The 15,458-nt window shown below is 34.2% G+C and overlaps 1 protein-coding gene across 1 annotated transcript; it reads left to right on the top strand.

Moving 5' to 3' along the window:
* The first annotated feature begins 9,667 nt into the window (after window positions 1-9,667).
* LOC128206808 (uncharacterized) lies at window positions 9,668-12,117 on the top strand. Its single transcript, XM_052909491.1, has 4 exons — window positions 9,668-9,729; window positions 10,141-10,267; window positions 10,422-10,673; window positions 11,229-12,117. The coding sequence occupies exons 2-4, from the start codon at window positions 10,213-10,215 to the stop codon at window positions 11,330-11,332; spliced, it is 411 nt and encodes a 136-aa protein (XP_052765451.1). The 5' UTR covers window positions 9,668-9,729; window positions 10,141-10,212; the 3' UTR covers window positions 11,333-12,117.
* The last annotated feature ends 3,341 nt before the right edge of the window (window positions 12,118-15,458 follow it).

The following is a 15,458-nucleotide window of genomic DNA, read 5'->3' as shown; positions in this document are numbered from 1 at the left end:
GGTGAGTGCTTAAAGATTTAGTGTGATCTATTATCAACTCTTCAGACAGATATACCGCGTTTTCTGCACCTTTCTTTCAAATTAAACTCTGTTTCCTTTATAAAAACCATTGTTTTCGTTATTTATTTATCCTTTTTGACACATCAAACCAAATGCATTAATTGTGGCAAATTATATTTAGGGTAAAAGTGCATCTTTAAATGTCGTTGCATGGTACCCCTGCCCCATGTTTGTTATGAAATGATTTAAGGATAGATAATTGCTGTTTTAGAATTTGTAAACTAAATGACTGCTATTACATTTTTAATTTTTATCTTTGTTTCAACTACAATAAACGTAAAATGATATATGCTGAAACATTCATGGTAAATATGTTTCTTTGCCCTGTGATAAAACAGGTTGTGTACATTTTAACTTGGCAACAAACAATGTTGAGGTAAACTATACTACAAACTGTAAGGTAATTATATAATATAAATGTGTTACTAAGTGTGCTTGTTAAAGAGACAAGACTTATCAACAACAAAACTAACAACCGAATGAGGTAAACGAAACTGCACACTATCGTGTCAGTCTATTCCTACTTTTAAAACCCGCCTAGTGAGGAAACACATTTTTTTTCCATTTTTATTTGACACCAAACACATGAAGTAAATTAGACTACAGGCTACATGTATAATGTCAGTCTATAATATCATGTTTCTTTTCATGCCCACATTGTGAGGAAACACTTTGTCCATTTTCCTTTGGCAACACATGAAGTAAATTAGACTACAGGCTACATGTATAATGTCATTCTATAATATCATGTTTCTTTTCATGCCCACATTGTGAGGAAACACTTTGTCCATTTTCCTTTGGCAACACATGAGGTATATTAGACTACAGGCTACATGTATTATATCAATAATTATATCAATAATCAGTCTATAATTGCATGCTTGTTTCCAGTCCGCCCTGCGAGAAAATATATTTTTTTCCATTTTCACTTGGCAACAATAACATGAGGTAAATTAGACTACATGTACTATGTCCGTATATAATTGTATATTTCTTTTCAAGCCCGCCTTGTGAGGAAACACTTTGTCCATTTTCGTTTGGGATCACGTAAAGTAAATTAGACTTTAAACTTTAAAGTATATAATTGCATGTTTGTTTTCAAGCCCGCCTTAATAGGAAACACACTTTGTTCATTTTACTTGGAAGCAAACACCTTGGGTAAACTATACTACAAACTTAATTTATAATTATGTGAGCCCTTTCCCAAACAGATTTTCAATTGGCATCAAACACATGAGGTCAAATAGATTACACATAGCATGGTCAGTCGATAATTATGTGTGCCCAGTAGTGTAAAGCGTTTTGTCCATTGTCAATTGGCAACAAGCACATGGGTTAAATAGATTACAAACTAGAGATTGCTTTTTTGTAAAAGCGCTTGTCTCTCCGATTGTGTGGTCGTAGCTGAGAAAAAATAAATTATGGACATGAAATTTGTAATTTTGGACTGGAGACGAACCAACAGTGAAGGTTGGTTTATTTAACCGTATTAAATAGTGAAGAGAAAAATGTGTTCATTAATCTTGGAAAATGTAAACGAAGTTTGCATTGTATGAAGTTAATTCCTGGGCGCAAGCGTTATTCAATTATTGATCGGTAACCATTTTTTAGTTCAAGGTCATCGTGACCTTGACCTTTGACCTACTGATCACAAAATCAATAGGGATCATCTACATGACCAACTTGCATACAAAGTATTAAGTTATTGGGTGAAATTGTTCTTTAGTTACTGAGCGGTAACCGTTTCTTCACCGCAAGGTCACGGCAACCTTGACCTTTGACCTACTGATCTCAAAATCAATATGGGTCATCTACTAGTCATGACTGACTAGCATACCAAATATTAAGTTCCTGGGTGCAAGAGTTTTTTTTATTTATTGAGCGGAAACAAAGAGTGACGTACAGACTGACGGACTGATTAACGGTCTGATTTCAAAATCAATAGGAGTCATCTGCTAGTCATGACCAACTAGCATACCAAGTATTAAGTTCCTGGGTACAAGCGTTCTTTAGTTATTGAGAGAAACCATTTTTAAGCTTAAGGTCACTGCCAACATATCGTTTTTCCTGAAGGTAACCTTGACCTATGACCTTTTGATCTCAAAATCAATAGGGGTCATCTACTAGTCATGAACAACTAGCATACCAAGTATGAAGTTCCTGGACCCAAAGGATCTTTAGTTATTGAGCGGAAACCGTTTCTTCACCTCAAGGTCACGGCGACCTTGACCTTTGACCCCAAAATCAATAGGGGTCATCTACTAGTCATGACCAACTAGCATACTGTTTTTGCCAGTATTAAGTTCCTGGGTCTAAGTGTTCTATAGAAATTGAGCGGAAACGAAGTGTGACGTACAAACTGACTGGCGGACTGACTGACTGACGGACAGGGCAAAAACAATATGTCTCCCCATTAATGGGGGAGACATAAATATATGGTCAGTCGATAATTATGTCCGCCCTGTTCCGAAACAGAGTTAATCTATTTTCACTTGGCAATAAAGGCATGAGGTAAAACAGATTACAAAGTATATGGTCAGTCGATAAGTATGTGCACCCTGTTCCGAAACAGAGTTAATCTATTTTCACTTGGCAATACACACATGAGGTAAAATAGATTACAAACTATATGGTCAGTCGATAAGTATGTGAACCCTGTGGCGAAAAGCCTTGTGTCCAGTCTCATTTAGCAACAAACACGTGAAGTAAAATAAACAATGCACTCCTAGGTCCGCCCATTATTGCATATTTGTTATCATGTGCAACTTGCGATGAAACACTCTTTGTCCATTTTCACTGACCAACAAAGACAATTGAGGTAAACAAGAACACGCCAGACTATTTCACATTTGCACATGTGTTATCATGTGCGCCTTCAGGTTGCAGCTTATGTTGAATCTTTTATGGCAGATTTCACATCCGAAAGGCTTCTCTCCCGTGTGAATGATCATATGTCGCTTCAGATTAGATCTAGAAGGGAACGCCTTACCGCAGAATCTGCATGTTTTAGACAAATCTGCCGCAATACCTGAAAATACATAGTTTAAATATTTAATTTCATATAATTAAAAATAATAAATCATTTTACATTGACATTACGCTAGCCGAATATGTTCCTATTGAACTACTTTTTTACTTATAATAATTCAGTTTCTTATCAAACAAAAGATCCGGTACTTTGTGACTTTATGATATTTTGGTGTTTAATTTATAATGTGCACATCGTCATACATAGCGGAAAAATTCGAGTGTATGCAGAATTGTGTATCAGAGTATAATAATCAAATACGAGTACTTGATGAACATTGTAACAATGGCGTCGCCGAGCGAACGTCAGCTCTCCTTTGTTTCGTTTTTCTAGTCGAACAAAGGGCATAATTTGACCATTACAAAAGCCAGAATGATGGACATACGTATACATGTGTGCAGTGGCTCTGGCAACATGTTGACCAAGTTTCATTGTAATACCATGTACGGTTTGTGAGTTGCGGCCAATGTTAAGTTAAGAATGACAATGACATCAAGGCAATCACAATTCATCGCCTTTCTTTCTTTCATCGAAAAACGATCTAAAAAGGCTATGGAAGAGAACCAAAACTACAGCGACGAAACCAGTTGCTTTGAGATGCACCCTTACTCCCAAATAAGATTTACCAAAATTAATACAATTGTTTTAAATTACCGAAAATGATGAATACATATCGAAACCGATGGTTCTTATGAAGGATACCGTGCTTTATTTCAAAGAAAGGTGATGAAAGCACCGCATTTCTACCTTATGAGACGATAATTGATCACTGTAAATCCTATAGCACTCACCAGTCATTTAATTTTTTTGCGTGTTCAGCCATTAAATACACGGTTACAATATTGTTATCAGTTATTTATATTTTCCATAAATGCATTATTAAGTAAGTAGATCTGGCTCTGTTTAGAGACATGTTATCCACAAATAAACGATGCATCTGACAATCCCATTCAGGTCCGTTAGCAATCATGTTCACGTGACACTCTTATTCAAAATATATACATTCACATGTAAAAAACATAATTTTCAGTGATAAACCTTTAACTACTTATTCAATAATGCGTTTATAGAAAATATTAATTACTTAATAACAAAAGATTGTAACTCTGTATTTTAACAGCTGTATACGCAAAAACATTGTGGCAAATCTTATTTAGGCTAAGAGTGCATCTTTAAATGTCGTTGCATGGTACCCCTGCCTCATGTTTGTTATGAAATGATTTAAGGATAGATAATTGCTGGCTTAGAATTTGTAAAATAAATGAATGCTATTACATTTTAATTATTATCTTTATTTCAAGAACAATGGACGTAAAATGATATACATAAATATGTTCAAAACGTTCATGGTAAATATGTTTCTTTTCCCTGTGATCAAACAGGTTATGTACATTTTAACTTGGCAACAAACAATGTTGATGCGCCTTTAAATGTCGTTGCATGGTACCCCTGCCTCATGTTTGTTATGAAATGATAGATAATTGCTGGCTTAGAAATTGTAAAATAAATCAATGCTATTACATTTTATTTTTATTTTGTTCTTTATTTCAAATACAATGGACGTAAAATATATGCTGAAAAAAATTTGTTTCTTTGCCCTGTGATAAAACAGGTTATGTACATTTTAACTGGCACAAACAATGTTGAGATAAACTATACTACAAATTGTAAGGTAAGTAATTATATAATAGAAGTGTATACTAAGTGTGCTTGTTAAACACGATTTATAAAAAACACACTAACAACCGTATGAGGTAAACGAAGCTATACATTATTATGTCAGTCTATCCTTGTATATTTCTTTTAAAACCCGCCTATTGAGGAAACGCATTTTTCTCCATTTTCACATGGCAAAAAACACATGAAGTAAATTGGACTACAGACTACATGTATAATGTCATTCTATTATACCATGTTTCTTTTCACGTCCACATTTTAGGAAATACTTTGTCCATTTTCATTTGGCAACGCATGAGGTAAATTAGACTACAGGCTGCATGTATTATGTCAGTCTATAATTGCATGTTTGTTTTCATATCCGCCCTGTGAGAAAATATTATTGTTTTTCCATTATCACTTGGCAGCACATACATACGATAAATTAGACTACAAAATGCGTGTATAATGTCAATCTATAATTCAATGTTTCCTTTCACGCCCAAATTTGTCCATTTTCCTTTGGCAACACACGAGGTAAATTAGACTACAGGCTGCATATATTATATGTCAGTCTATAATTTAATGTTTCTTTCACACCCACATTGTGAGGAAACACTTTGTCCATTTTCTTTTGGCAACACATGAGGTAAATTAGTCTACAGGCTGCATGTATTATATTAATAATCAGTCTATAAGTGCATACTTGTTTCCAGTCTGCCCTGCGAGAAAACATATTTTTCCATTTTAACTTGGCAACAATCACATGAGGTAAATTAGACTACAAACTGCATGTACTATGTCCGTATATAATTGTATATTTCTTTTCAAGCCCGCCTTGTAAAGAAACTCACTGGTCCATCCGCACTCGGCAACAAACACACGAGGTAAATAAGACTACAAACAGCATGTATAATGTCAGTCTATAGTTGCAAGTTTCTTTTCAAGCCAACCTTAATAGGAAACACACTTTGTCCGTTTTACTTGGCAACAAACACATAGGGTAAACTATACTACAAACTTTAAAGTCAGTCTTAAATCATGTGCGTCATGTGTTCCGAAACAGGTTTTGTCCATTTTCACTTGGCAACATACACATGAGGTAAAATAGATTACAAACTATATGGTCAGTCGATAAATATGTGCGCCTTGTAGCATAATGCATTATGCGGTTTGTTCATCTTCACTTAGCAATAAACACATGAGGTAAATTAGATTACAAACTATATGGCCAGTCGATAATTTTGCGCGACTTCTAGCATAAAACGTTTTGTCCATTTTCACTTCGCAATAAACACATGAGGTAAATTAGATTACAAACTATATGGTCAGTCGATAGTTATGTGCGCCCTCTAGCATATAACGTTTTGTCCATTTTCACTTCTCAATAAACACATGAGGTAACTTAGATTACAAACTATATGGTTAGTCGATAATTATGTGCGCCCTAAGTCGAAACAGAATTAATCCATTTTCATTTGGCAACAAATATATGAGGTAAAATAGATTACCAACTATATGGGGCAGTCGATAATTATGTGCGCCCAGTAGCGAAAAGCGTTTCGTCCATTTTCAATTGGCCTCAAACATATGAGGTAAAATAGATATATGGGCAGTCGATAATTATGTGCGCCCAGTAGCGAAAAGCGTTTTGTCCATTTTCACTTCGCAACAAACACACGAGGTAAAATAGAAAACGCACTTCTAGGTCTGTCCGTGATTGCATATTGGTTACTATGAGCACCTTGCGAAGAAACACTCTTTGTCCATTTCCACTGACCAACAAAGACAATTGAGGTAAACAAGAACACGCCAGACTATTTCACATTTGCACATGTGTTATCATGTGCGCCTTCAGGTTGCTGCTTATGTTGAATCTTCTATGGCAGATTTCACATTCGAAGGGTTTCTCTCCCGTGTGAATGATCATATGTCGCTTCAGATTATATCTAGAAGGGAACGCCTTACCGCAGAATCTGCATGTTTTAGACAAATCTGCCGCAATAACTGAAAATACATAGTTTAAATATTTAATTTCATATATTTAAAAATAATATAACATTTTACATTGACCATACGTTAGCCGAATATATTTCTATTGAACTACTTTTTTTTGCTTACAATAATTCAGTTTCTTATCAAACAAAAGATCCGGTACTTTGTGACTTTATGATATTTTGGTGTTTAATTTATAAGTGCGCATCGTCGCTCATAGATCGTATGCATCTAGTATTACACTGTTTCGTGACGTATAATCAATGAAAATTGTCTTCGACAGGTAAGGAGTTTTATTGCCCGGATATTCCAGACTGGAACAAAAAGCCAGCTGAAGAACGTGTAGACTACACCAAGTATGACCTTATTAAAGAAGGGGTTTAAGTGGCAAGTGAGAACAAATTTTATTCGAAACTAAAGGTAAGTATATTTGTAACAGGCCAGCATTTCCGGTTAATAGAAAGGTATAGTCGACGTGTAGGGTTCGGGTGTAATGCCTAGGTGGATTAATGTCGAAGTGGATAAATGGACAACTACACTATCTTTTCATCACAAGTGTATTCCATGACAACAGTGTATCAATCACAACCGTGAAGATAACAAATCTTTCCATGGACATAATGAAAATGGACAATGGAATATCAATAAATACATAGTTGTTATAATACATCGCATGTTTATACATATACTATTAAACATTTTACATTTCGTAAGTAAAGGATTGCTCAACGCCCTTGATGCTGCGTTGAAGATCACTGCTAACACAATTATATTTGGAAGTACATACATAGAGTAGTCGTATATCATTTAATCTGAGGGATAGCTGTTTGTCATTTTATTCGTTCTAAATTTAGATTATGTTACAAAACCTAGCTTGTATTATTTTATTATTTTATTTTGGCCATTTGTCAAACAATGGAAACGATAAAACAGATATTTTTGCTATGAACATGGTACATAATATTTATAAAGGAATTTTTCTTCTCAACAATAATCAGTCCCCATGGAAATAATCGTTGAGTAAAAACTGTTTTATAACTTGTGTCTGAAGAATAATGAACGAAAGACCACTGACGTGAAACCTCAGTCAAAGCCAGTGAATGATGCATACGCCCGACACGCCCCGTCGACGTATACACCATAATTATATACCTTTGATATGTAATGTAGAGCATAAAGCAGCCCTAGCTTACTAAATTTGTTGCTTGTGGCCTCAGCTGTTTTTTGTTTTTTTCACATTTTGGGACATGGAGCAGTAACATTTCATGATTCCATGACAATATATCTACAGACAAACAAAGCTTAATATAATGAAAGGTTTGTTTTTTATATGAATCGTTTGATTTGCGGAAAAACTTTCACGCCCGGTTCAGACATGGATTACCTCGATATAAATGCGAAGCATACGCATATATCGTTTCCAGTGCATTTGTTTTCAAAATATATATCAAGCACAATAATCTTAGCGGTTATTACAGCTTCAATGTGATTTGTGTCTTCATTTTGGTCTTGTTTCACTTTCGTTTAAGTGTTATGATAGACTATGTCTGTGTGTTTCGACGGAATTTTACTACTATTTGGACGAACCGATGATATCGTTGTGCTAGTTTCATTTAGTTTTAAATTCTTATCGCACTGAAAGCGGTTAATGCGTACGCTTCGAATGTATGCCATGTTTACTTATGTCAGAAATTGGTGTGGAAGTGATTCGTCAAATGAAAATGAAATTCTTTAAATTTGCCTTTCCCTAAAGGATGTTTAGCTTTGCTTGTATGTGGAAAAAAAGTGTCGTGGAAAAATATCTGGTAAAATATGAATATCTGATCAAAGCTGTAACTATGTAGCAAGCAACACGATATTGAGTAGAACGTTTCTTGCCTTCATTAATCCTTGTGTGACCATTCTCATTTTGATTCTTTAGTTAGGGGAAATAATGTTGTCACGTGACACGCAACCACATCTGTCGCTTCCGGCTGTTACACCTGCTGTATACGCGATTGGTATCTAAACACACACTTTAGCTCCCGACAAAAGGCAACACATGGTGTTGCATGATATGGCAAAGCTTACGAAGTATCTATGCTTCTTATAAATATATCATAAAATGATAGAACTGTGTATGTTGACATAAGATAAAAACAGATCACGAGTTTGCACAATGACATTTCTGCAGAATCACCTGTTTAACTGTTATGTATTGTTTTTAAAATCCTGCAATTTGAGTTTAAAAGAACATCTCAGAAAACTAGAATCATATTTTACATCAAAAATGCCACTTCAACACACATGCAATAAATATTTAAGGCCTTTTACGTGTTTATAACACATTGCCGCGTTTGGAAAAAAAATGTTTGTTAACTCTTAAAAACTCAAACGTTCTGAAAGACAGAACGCTAATTTTCGGAAAGTTTATGAATTTTTGCAGTCTGTAGGATAGGTCTCGAATATAGGAGCGAGTTAATAATGTAGAATTATGAAAATAACTTACCTGTTATTTGCCCTACTTCCTGTGTGAAAGTTATTTGTGTGTCACTGACATAATTGCTTACCCACATTGTTTTTGATTTCCAACATGGTCACGATATTAAGAAACCCCCAATTACTTTTACTGAAGAAGACAAACTTCTCTGCACTGGAGATAAACATATTTCATCATTTCTCATTCAGGAAAACATGACGCTCATATATTACTGCAAAATGAACCAGACGAATATTTGGGCAATGTTTATGAAGTTGTGTTAGGATCAAGGAATAACGAGATGTCAGTAATGCGAACCAGTCTTTATGGACCAAATTTCGTTAGCCGTGAGGTACGCATTATTCAACAACAGCTCAAATTAAAAGAAAAAATCTTGCGCACATTTCCTTTTTCGATCTTACAGGAAAACAATCAAAATACATTCATATTTCTTTTGTGGTTTCAGACCTATGGTATCCTTAATGAGACTGAATATCAATCGTTTTGGATCAAATGGAATACAACTTTGGCGGTACGTTCACACCAACAAGCGCTTATTGAACTGAGCTGTATATCACACATTTGAGAGTGCAAGGGTTAACTATTCAATAAATCCGCATAGAATTAAAACAAATTGAGCGAATTTCATTGCACAATCAAGACAATAGTTAAGTTAATAGTTAAGACCACGACAAGCCTAGTGAACATGTTTCACTTCTCAGGAGATTTATCATACAAACGTTTACTGGCATTAAGCTTTGACAGATATGACTTTGTGAACAAACTAGGTCCAGCCTTGTCTATCGATCAAATAAATACATTATTTGTTTGTTTGTTTTTTAGTTTTTTTTATCAATGACCAAAGGTCCACAACGTGCATGGTACTGAGCAGAAATGCTATACATGTATTACAGTTATATAATGTTGTGCTCTTTTGGACCAGATCGGGCAGGGAACTAGGATTGATATAAACAACATCATTTTGTTTACACACCTGGATTTTCCAATCAATTCGATGCGAATCAGTTATGGATGGGGCAGTGACGGCTTCTTCAGATTTTACGAAAATTGTGAGTATCATTTATGAATAAAAGTATTTTATATGAAGTGAAGTATTTAAATCTATTCAACATTGTATAAGTGAATAACAGTTGCTTATACAAATAACAGTCCACCCGTGTGTTTTTCACAAGGTCTCCTAACATACCGCGCACTTTATTTCAGCGGATGTTGTTACTAGCCCTCAGACAGCGACATCCACAAAGAAAGAAACTTCTGATAGTCGATCGACTCAGAACCGAATAACAGATGCGTTGCTTCCAGGAAGTGGGCCCATTCTTTCAAGACAGGACGAGGACAAGCCATCCTTTATTTTGGTTGTTCTTGCAACATCAACTGCTTGTCTTGGCTTCGTACTTTTGTCAACTTTAATTGGGTTTTGCTGTTTATGGAACAAGAAGAATGCAACGGAAATGGGTATTTCAAATATAAGTTCAAAATAAGTTTTTAGACGAAAATTCCAGGAATTTCCATTTCGGAAATGAAGAACAAAGTAGGTCGCCATGATAAATCAGTTTAATGTCCTTTATATAAACAACAATCAAGAATTGAAATAATTTCTTCAGTAAATTAAGCACGCTCCTTAAAAAGTACATAATCAAATAGTAAGTAAATGTTAAAAAAGATTCCAGTGTTTAAGCAGAAGCAGTCAATTCATCATACTATGCAGATCCGGGTTTGGAAGACGCCAGTATAATGGAACGGTTGTTTTTTAAAACGGCGTGCTAAATTTTCACTGATATCTAAAATGATATTAAAATAAATGGTTATATTACAGGCTAGAAAGTGTTCTTTTTGCGTTTTGTATAAAAATTTCAAAGAAAATCATCTTTAGTTATTTAATATATTAAACTATGAGAAACAATACAGCTGAACATTTCATTGTACCTGTTCAATGAAAATCTGTATATCATTAGAGTTATTTTATTGGAGCATAATCAAGCCCAATCATTGAAATTGTCATATTTGCAGGGACTTATTCACAGCCAAATCCAGGCAGAGGAGAACATTTCGAAGGAAGGGAACCCTACTGTATATGCCAGAATCAGGAACACCACGCTACTGTGTCGTTTTAACAATTTATATGACGGATGACAACTTAATGTTTTTGAAATCATTGTTGCATAGACTGGGCCTATATGTTTTAGGGCTCATCAGAATGTTTAGTTAAAATTCCAGTTTAAGAAACTAGCAAATACACATATAACAGTTTCAGAAGAAATAGAGCATGTTGAACAACACTATCGATATAAAACATTAGAAACTAGTTTATGCATCAATTCGAACACTGTAGAGAGCAAACAAAGAGAGATTGATATACAGAAAGGGTGCGTCAACGAAAGTACATTCAAACTGAATGTTTAACTGATTGTACGGATCGGTTACCTTCATTTAAACTGAATACTTCAACGAGTATGTTGACAACGTGTCTCCAAAAAAGTACACGTTCATACACTAACGTACGAAATAAGTGTATTTACGTCGCCAACATTGGAAATCATGACGTCTTCATGTACATAAGTGGTTGATAGTATGTTTTTTATGTTTTGCTTTTTGTCTAAGGTTAAATTCATTTGGAGATCATTCTTCGTAATTTGTTTTTAAGATTTTTAAAAACAATGCCATATACAATGAGTTTTAATGATAATTCGTAAAGATTAATTTTCCCTTAAATAATAGAAGCTTTTAGAACCATCCGATTTGCAGTAAAACAGTTAAACAGTCTTAAATACATACGTATATCAAAGTATAGTGTCCTAATTAAAATGCATTATGGTAAACTTACACATTATTGATGACATAAAGTTGACACTTTATTATCCTATAACACAACTGTAGATCAATAAAACCTTTAAATGCATTCGGTCTCTTGTATAGATATGTTTTACTATTTTAGCTCGATTGGAACGAAAGGCGAATCGATCTCGAGTCCGTGTCATAGAAAGACACAAGTCCTGGTGTCCATTTTTGAATGGTTATGAGAAAGTTTCCCTAATCGGACTCGAACCTACAATCATTTTTGTGAATTGATCAGCCCTCACGTATTAACAAGTTCAGAATGTTTTATTACTTCAAACACTCGAATTTTAACACTTAAATAAGCTCCTTATGTGTAATCCTTGTTAGTTAGCTAACTAATGTTTTTATTAACAAATATGTTAAAATGACCTACAATACCTTTATGGCCAGTTTTTCAACCGGCGAATTAAATCTGGGTAAATCCGAGTTAATTTGTTTTGCGAGCTGGGTCATATTACACTGAGACCTTCATTTTGAGGACAGACGATGATCAATCAAACCAGGGATTTTTTATTGAAGAGTGAAGACTGCTAATATGCGAGAAAATCGTATCAATTACATTTCAGTTGATAAACACGAATCTAAAGAGATGTACCCCTTCCACACTTCAACCACCAATCTTTTTAAAAGAATCGTAAACATAATTAGTTCAATATAAAACAAAATTCAACATACGTGCGTATTACCTGTGGTGTATTAGGTGTATAAAAGAATAAAAGTTCAAATATATGTGTACATTCCTCGTATATTTAAGTTCGATATGTCCATATACTTCTGTGTTTGAATAAAACTCCAGTTTTATAACGTCAGCGGATCGGATCTCTCCAAACAATACAAACCGCTGACGTCATAAAATGGCGGCTTTGAGATTTCACAAATGCTAAAAATTCATCACGTGTAACCTTTGCCAGGTAAAATATACATCAAAAGCAATTTGCCAATGTTAAATGGATACATATATACACACCACTTCGGGACAATACATCCTTATAAAAACCGAACAATCATCCCCCTAAGGTGAATGGATCTCGGATAACGAATCGGTCCATATAGATCTTTTGAGGCTGACTGACCGGTCAAATAATGCTTCAAAGGTGAGTAATATTTCTTGATGAAAGCATGTTTGTGAGTAAAATGTGTAATAGTGCATGCATTTGTGCGTTTGAATTTTGTGCTGGTATATAACGTGTAATAATACATGCTTGCGTGCGTTTGAGCTTTGTGATCGTATATAATGTGTAATAGTGCATACTAGCGTGTGATAGAACTTTGTGCGGGTAAATAATGTGAAAAAGTTCATGCCTGCGTGCGTTCGATCTAAATGTTCCTATATATTGTGTTATAATGCTTGTGAACAAATTGTAATAGGGAATGATTGCGGGCGTTAGAACGTTGATATGTGTGTAATTTGTACTCATGCAGGGCGTTAACTAACTGTTACTTGCTAAGGTTAAACGTTATCACGCAAATTGTTTACGCATAACATGCACTGCCCTAACGTGTTAATTATGTAAACCGTCCAGTTTTTAGGGGTACTACCATTTTCTGACGATTTTACCATCTGCAGAGGCCAAGAAAAAGGATAAAAACATTTGAAGGACTTATGCAAATGATACCGAATGTAAAAAAACAAGTCACAGTTTAACTCACGTCTTCCTTACGTCAACTATAAAATACCGGGTCTGGTGTTTCATACAGACAAATGCCGGTCGTAAACTTTACGTGAGTTTACTGAAAAATACACGTTTGCTATTGTTAACGCCAGGTTTTTCTCAAATAAGTGTGTTGTTTTTAATCTAACGTTTTGCATGATTACAAACCGTTTCGTTACCTTCGGCAAAACATAGGAAAAATAAGACAAAGAGCAAATTGGTAAACCCGATAAAACAGGAATATGTTATGCTTCAAACATCGACTTTAAACGTTGAAAGGCCAAAGCCTAGAAACGACGAAAGATTTCATTATATACCAGAAGTGGTTTACTATGGAACAAACATCGATTGGGAAAATTGATGGCAAAACACGGGATCCTACAAAGTTCTTTACAATTTTCTACAGTATGTAAATCAAATGTATAATGAATAAACCAACATTGAAAATAATAAACAAAACTGCCTTAGTCAAAGCAATGCCGTTTTCTTTTTACATATTGAAATGTAGATTACAAACCTCTTTAAAGATGGGTAAATCTGGGAAAATCTATGACACAATTGGATAAAGTCTTGATACACAAATATTTTAATTGAAGCATATGTTCAAAGCAGTAATAATTTACTTATAAAACGATATATACTGAGGTAAATAAAATATGAAATTGCATAATAAACTATGAGAGTAACCTGAGCAAGTATCAACTTGTTTTCAATATGAAGAACTACAGAAATAAGTCCAGTAGCCGAATATTTAAACATAAACTCCTTGTAATGGTACTGGGTAGAGGCTACCAGACAAATCGGCCCCTTACCAAATCGGCCCCTAGCTCAAACGGTTACCTTTTCGGCCCCTTACCAAATCGTCCCCATCCCGTAGACGTTTCGGCCCCTGATTACCGAGACATTTCGGCCCTTATTTTTTATTTTATTTTGTATATCTAAATACATTGTTTAAGTAAAAAACATGTAATTTCATTTTATTTTTTATTAATAGACAAAGCTATATACATGCATACAAAGGTATAGATAAAAATAGATTTAAAGAAAATATCTGTACACTTGAAAACATATTTTTATTTTATTTCTAAATATAAGTAAAAAACATGTAATTTCATTTTTTTATTTTAAGAGACAAAGCTATATACATGCATACAAAGATATAGATAAAAATAGATTTAAAGAAAATATCTGTACACTTGAAAACATAAAGATTTATTCACGAGATATTTTTAATAGTCTTTAATGATAAATTAATAATTAACAGTTATTACAAATAAAATTTCTTAGATTTTCTAGCATTTTATATTAAAAATCAGGGTTAATAGTTATTTATATTTTAATCATATTTTTATATCAGTCATATCAATGTTTTTCATGCATATCTGTCTATTTTTAAATTTAAAGATTTTATTTACAACTTATTTACAGATCTCATTGACATTTATAAGACGACCTACAATGTTTTTCTTTATACTCAAGATAAAAAATAAAATAAAATTAAGGGGCCGAAATGTCTCTATTGAAAATCACTAAGGGCCCGAAACGTCTCGAGTCATTTTAATTAAGGGGACGAAATGGCAGGGCCGAAACGTCTTAGGGGCCGATTTGGTAGTAGGCCGATTTGGTAAGGGGCCGATTTGTCTTGCTGCCGGGATAGATGACATGGACATAGAAAACAAACAATCACAAACCTGAGACATTGATAACAACACAAATCTCAATAAACAGCTCAATAGGTACATAGTTTACA

Source organism: Mya arenaria, chromosome 10, assembly GCF_026914265.1.
Source record: "Mya arenaria isolate MELC-2E11 chromosome 10, ASM2691426v1".
Taxonomy (NCBI): domain Eukaryota; kingdom Metazoa; phylum Mollusca; class Bivalvia; order Myida; family Myidae; genus Mya; species Mya arenaria.
Note: the sequence above shows the minus strand (reverse complement) of the source record. Positions and strands in the feature narration are given on the sequence as shown.

Excerpts from the sequence above, each read along its gene's own strand:
- LOC128206808 (XM_052909491.1), top strand. The coding sequence starts at position 10,213 with ATGCGAATCAGTTATGGATGGGGCAGTGACGGCTTCTTCAGATTTTAC. Across the intron at positions 10,268-10,421 it reads CTTCAGATTTTACGAAAATT|CGGATGTTGTTACTAGCCCT; the intron begins GTGAGTATCATT and ends ACTTTATTTCAG. Across the intron at positions 10,674-11,228 it reads GAAGAATGCAACGGAAATGG|GGACTTATTCACAGCCAAAT; the intron begins GTATTTCAAATA and ends TCATATTTGCAG.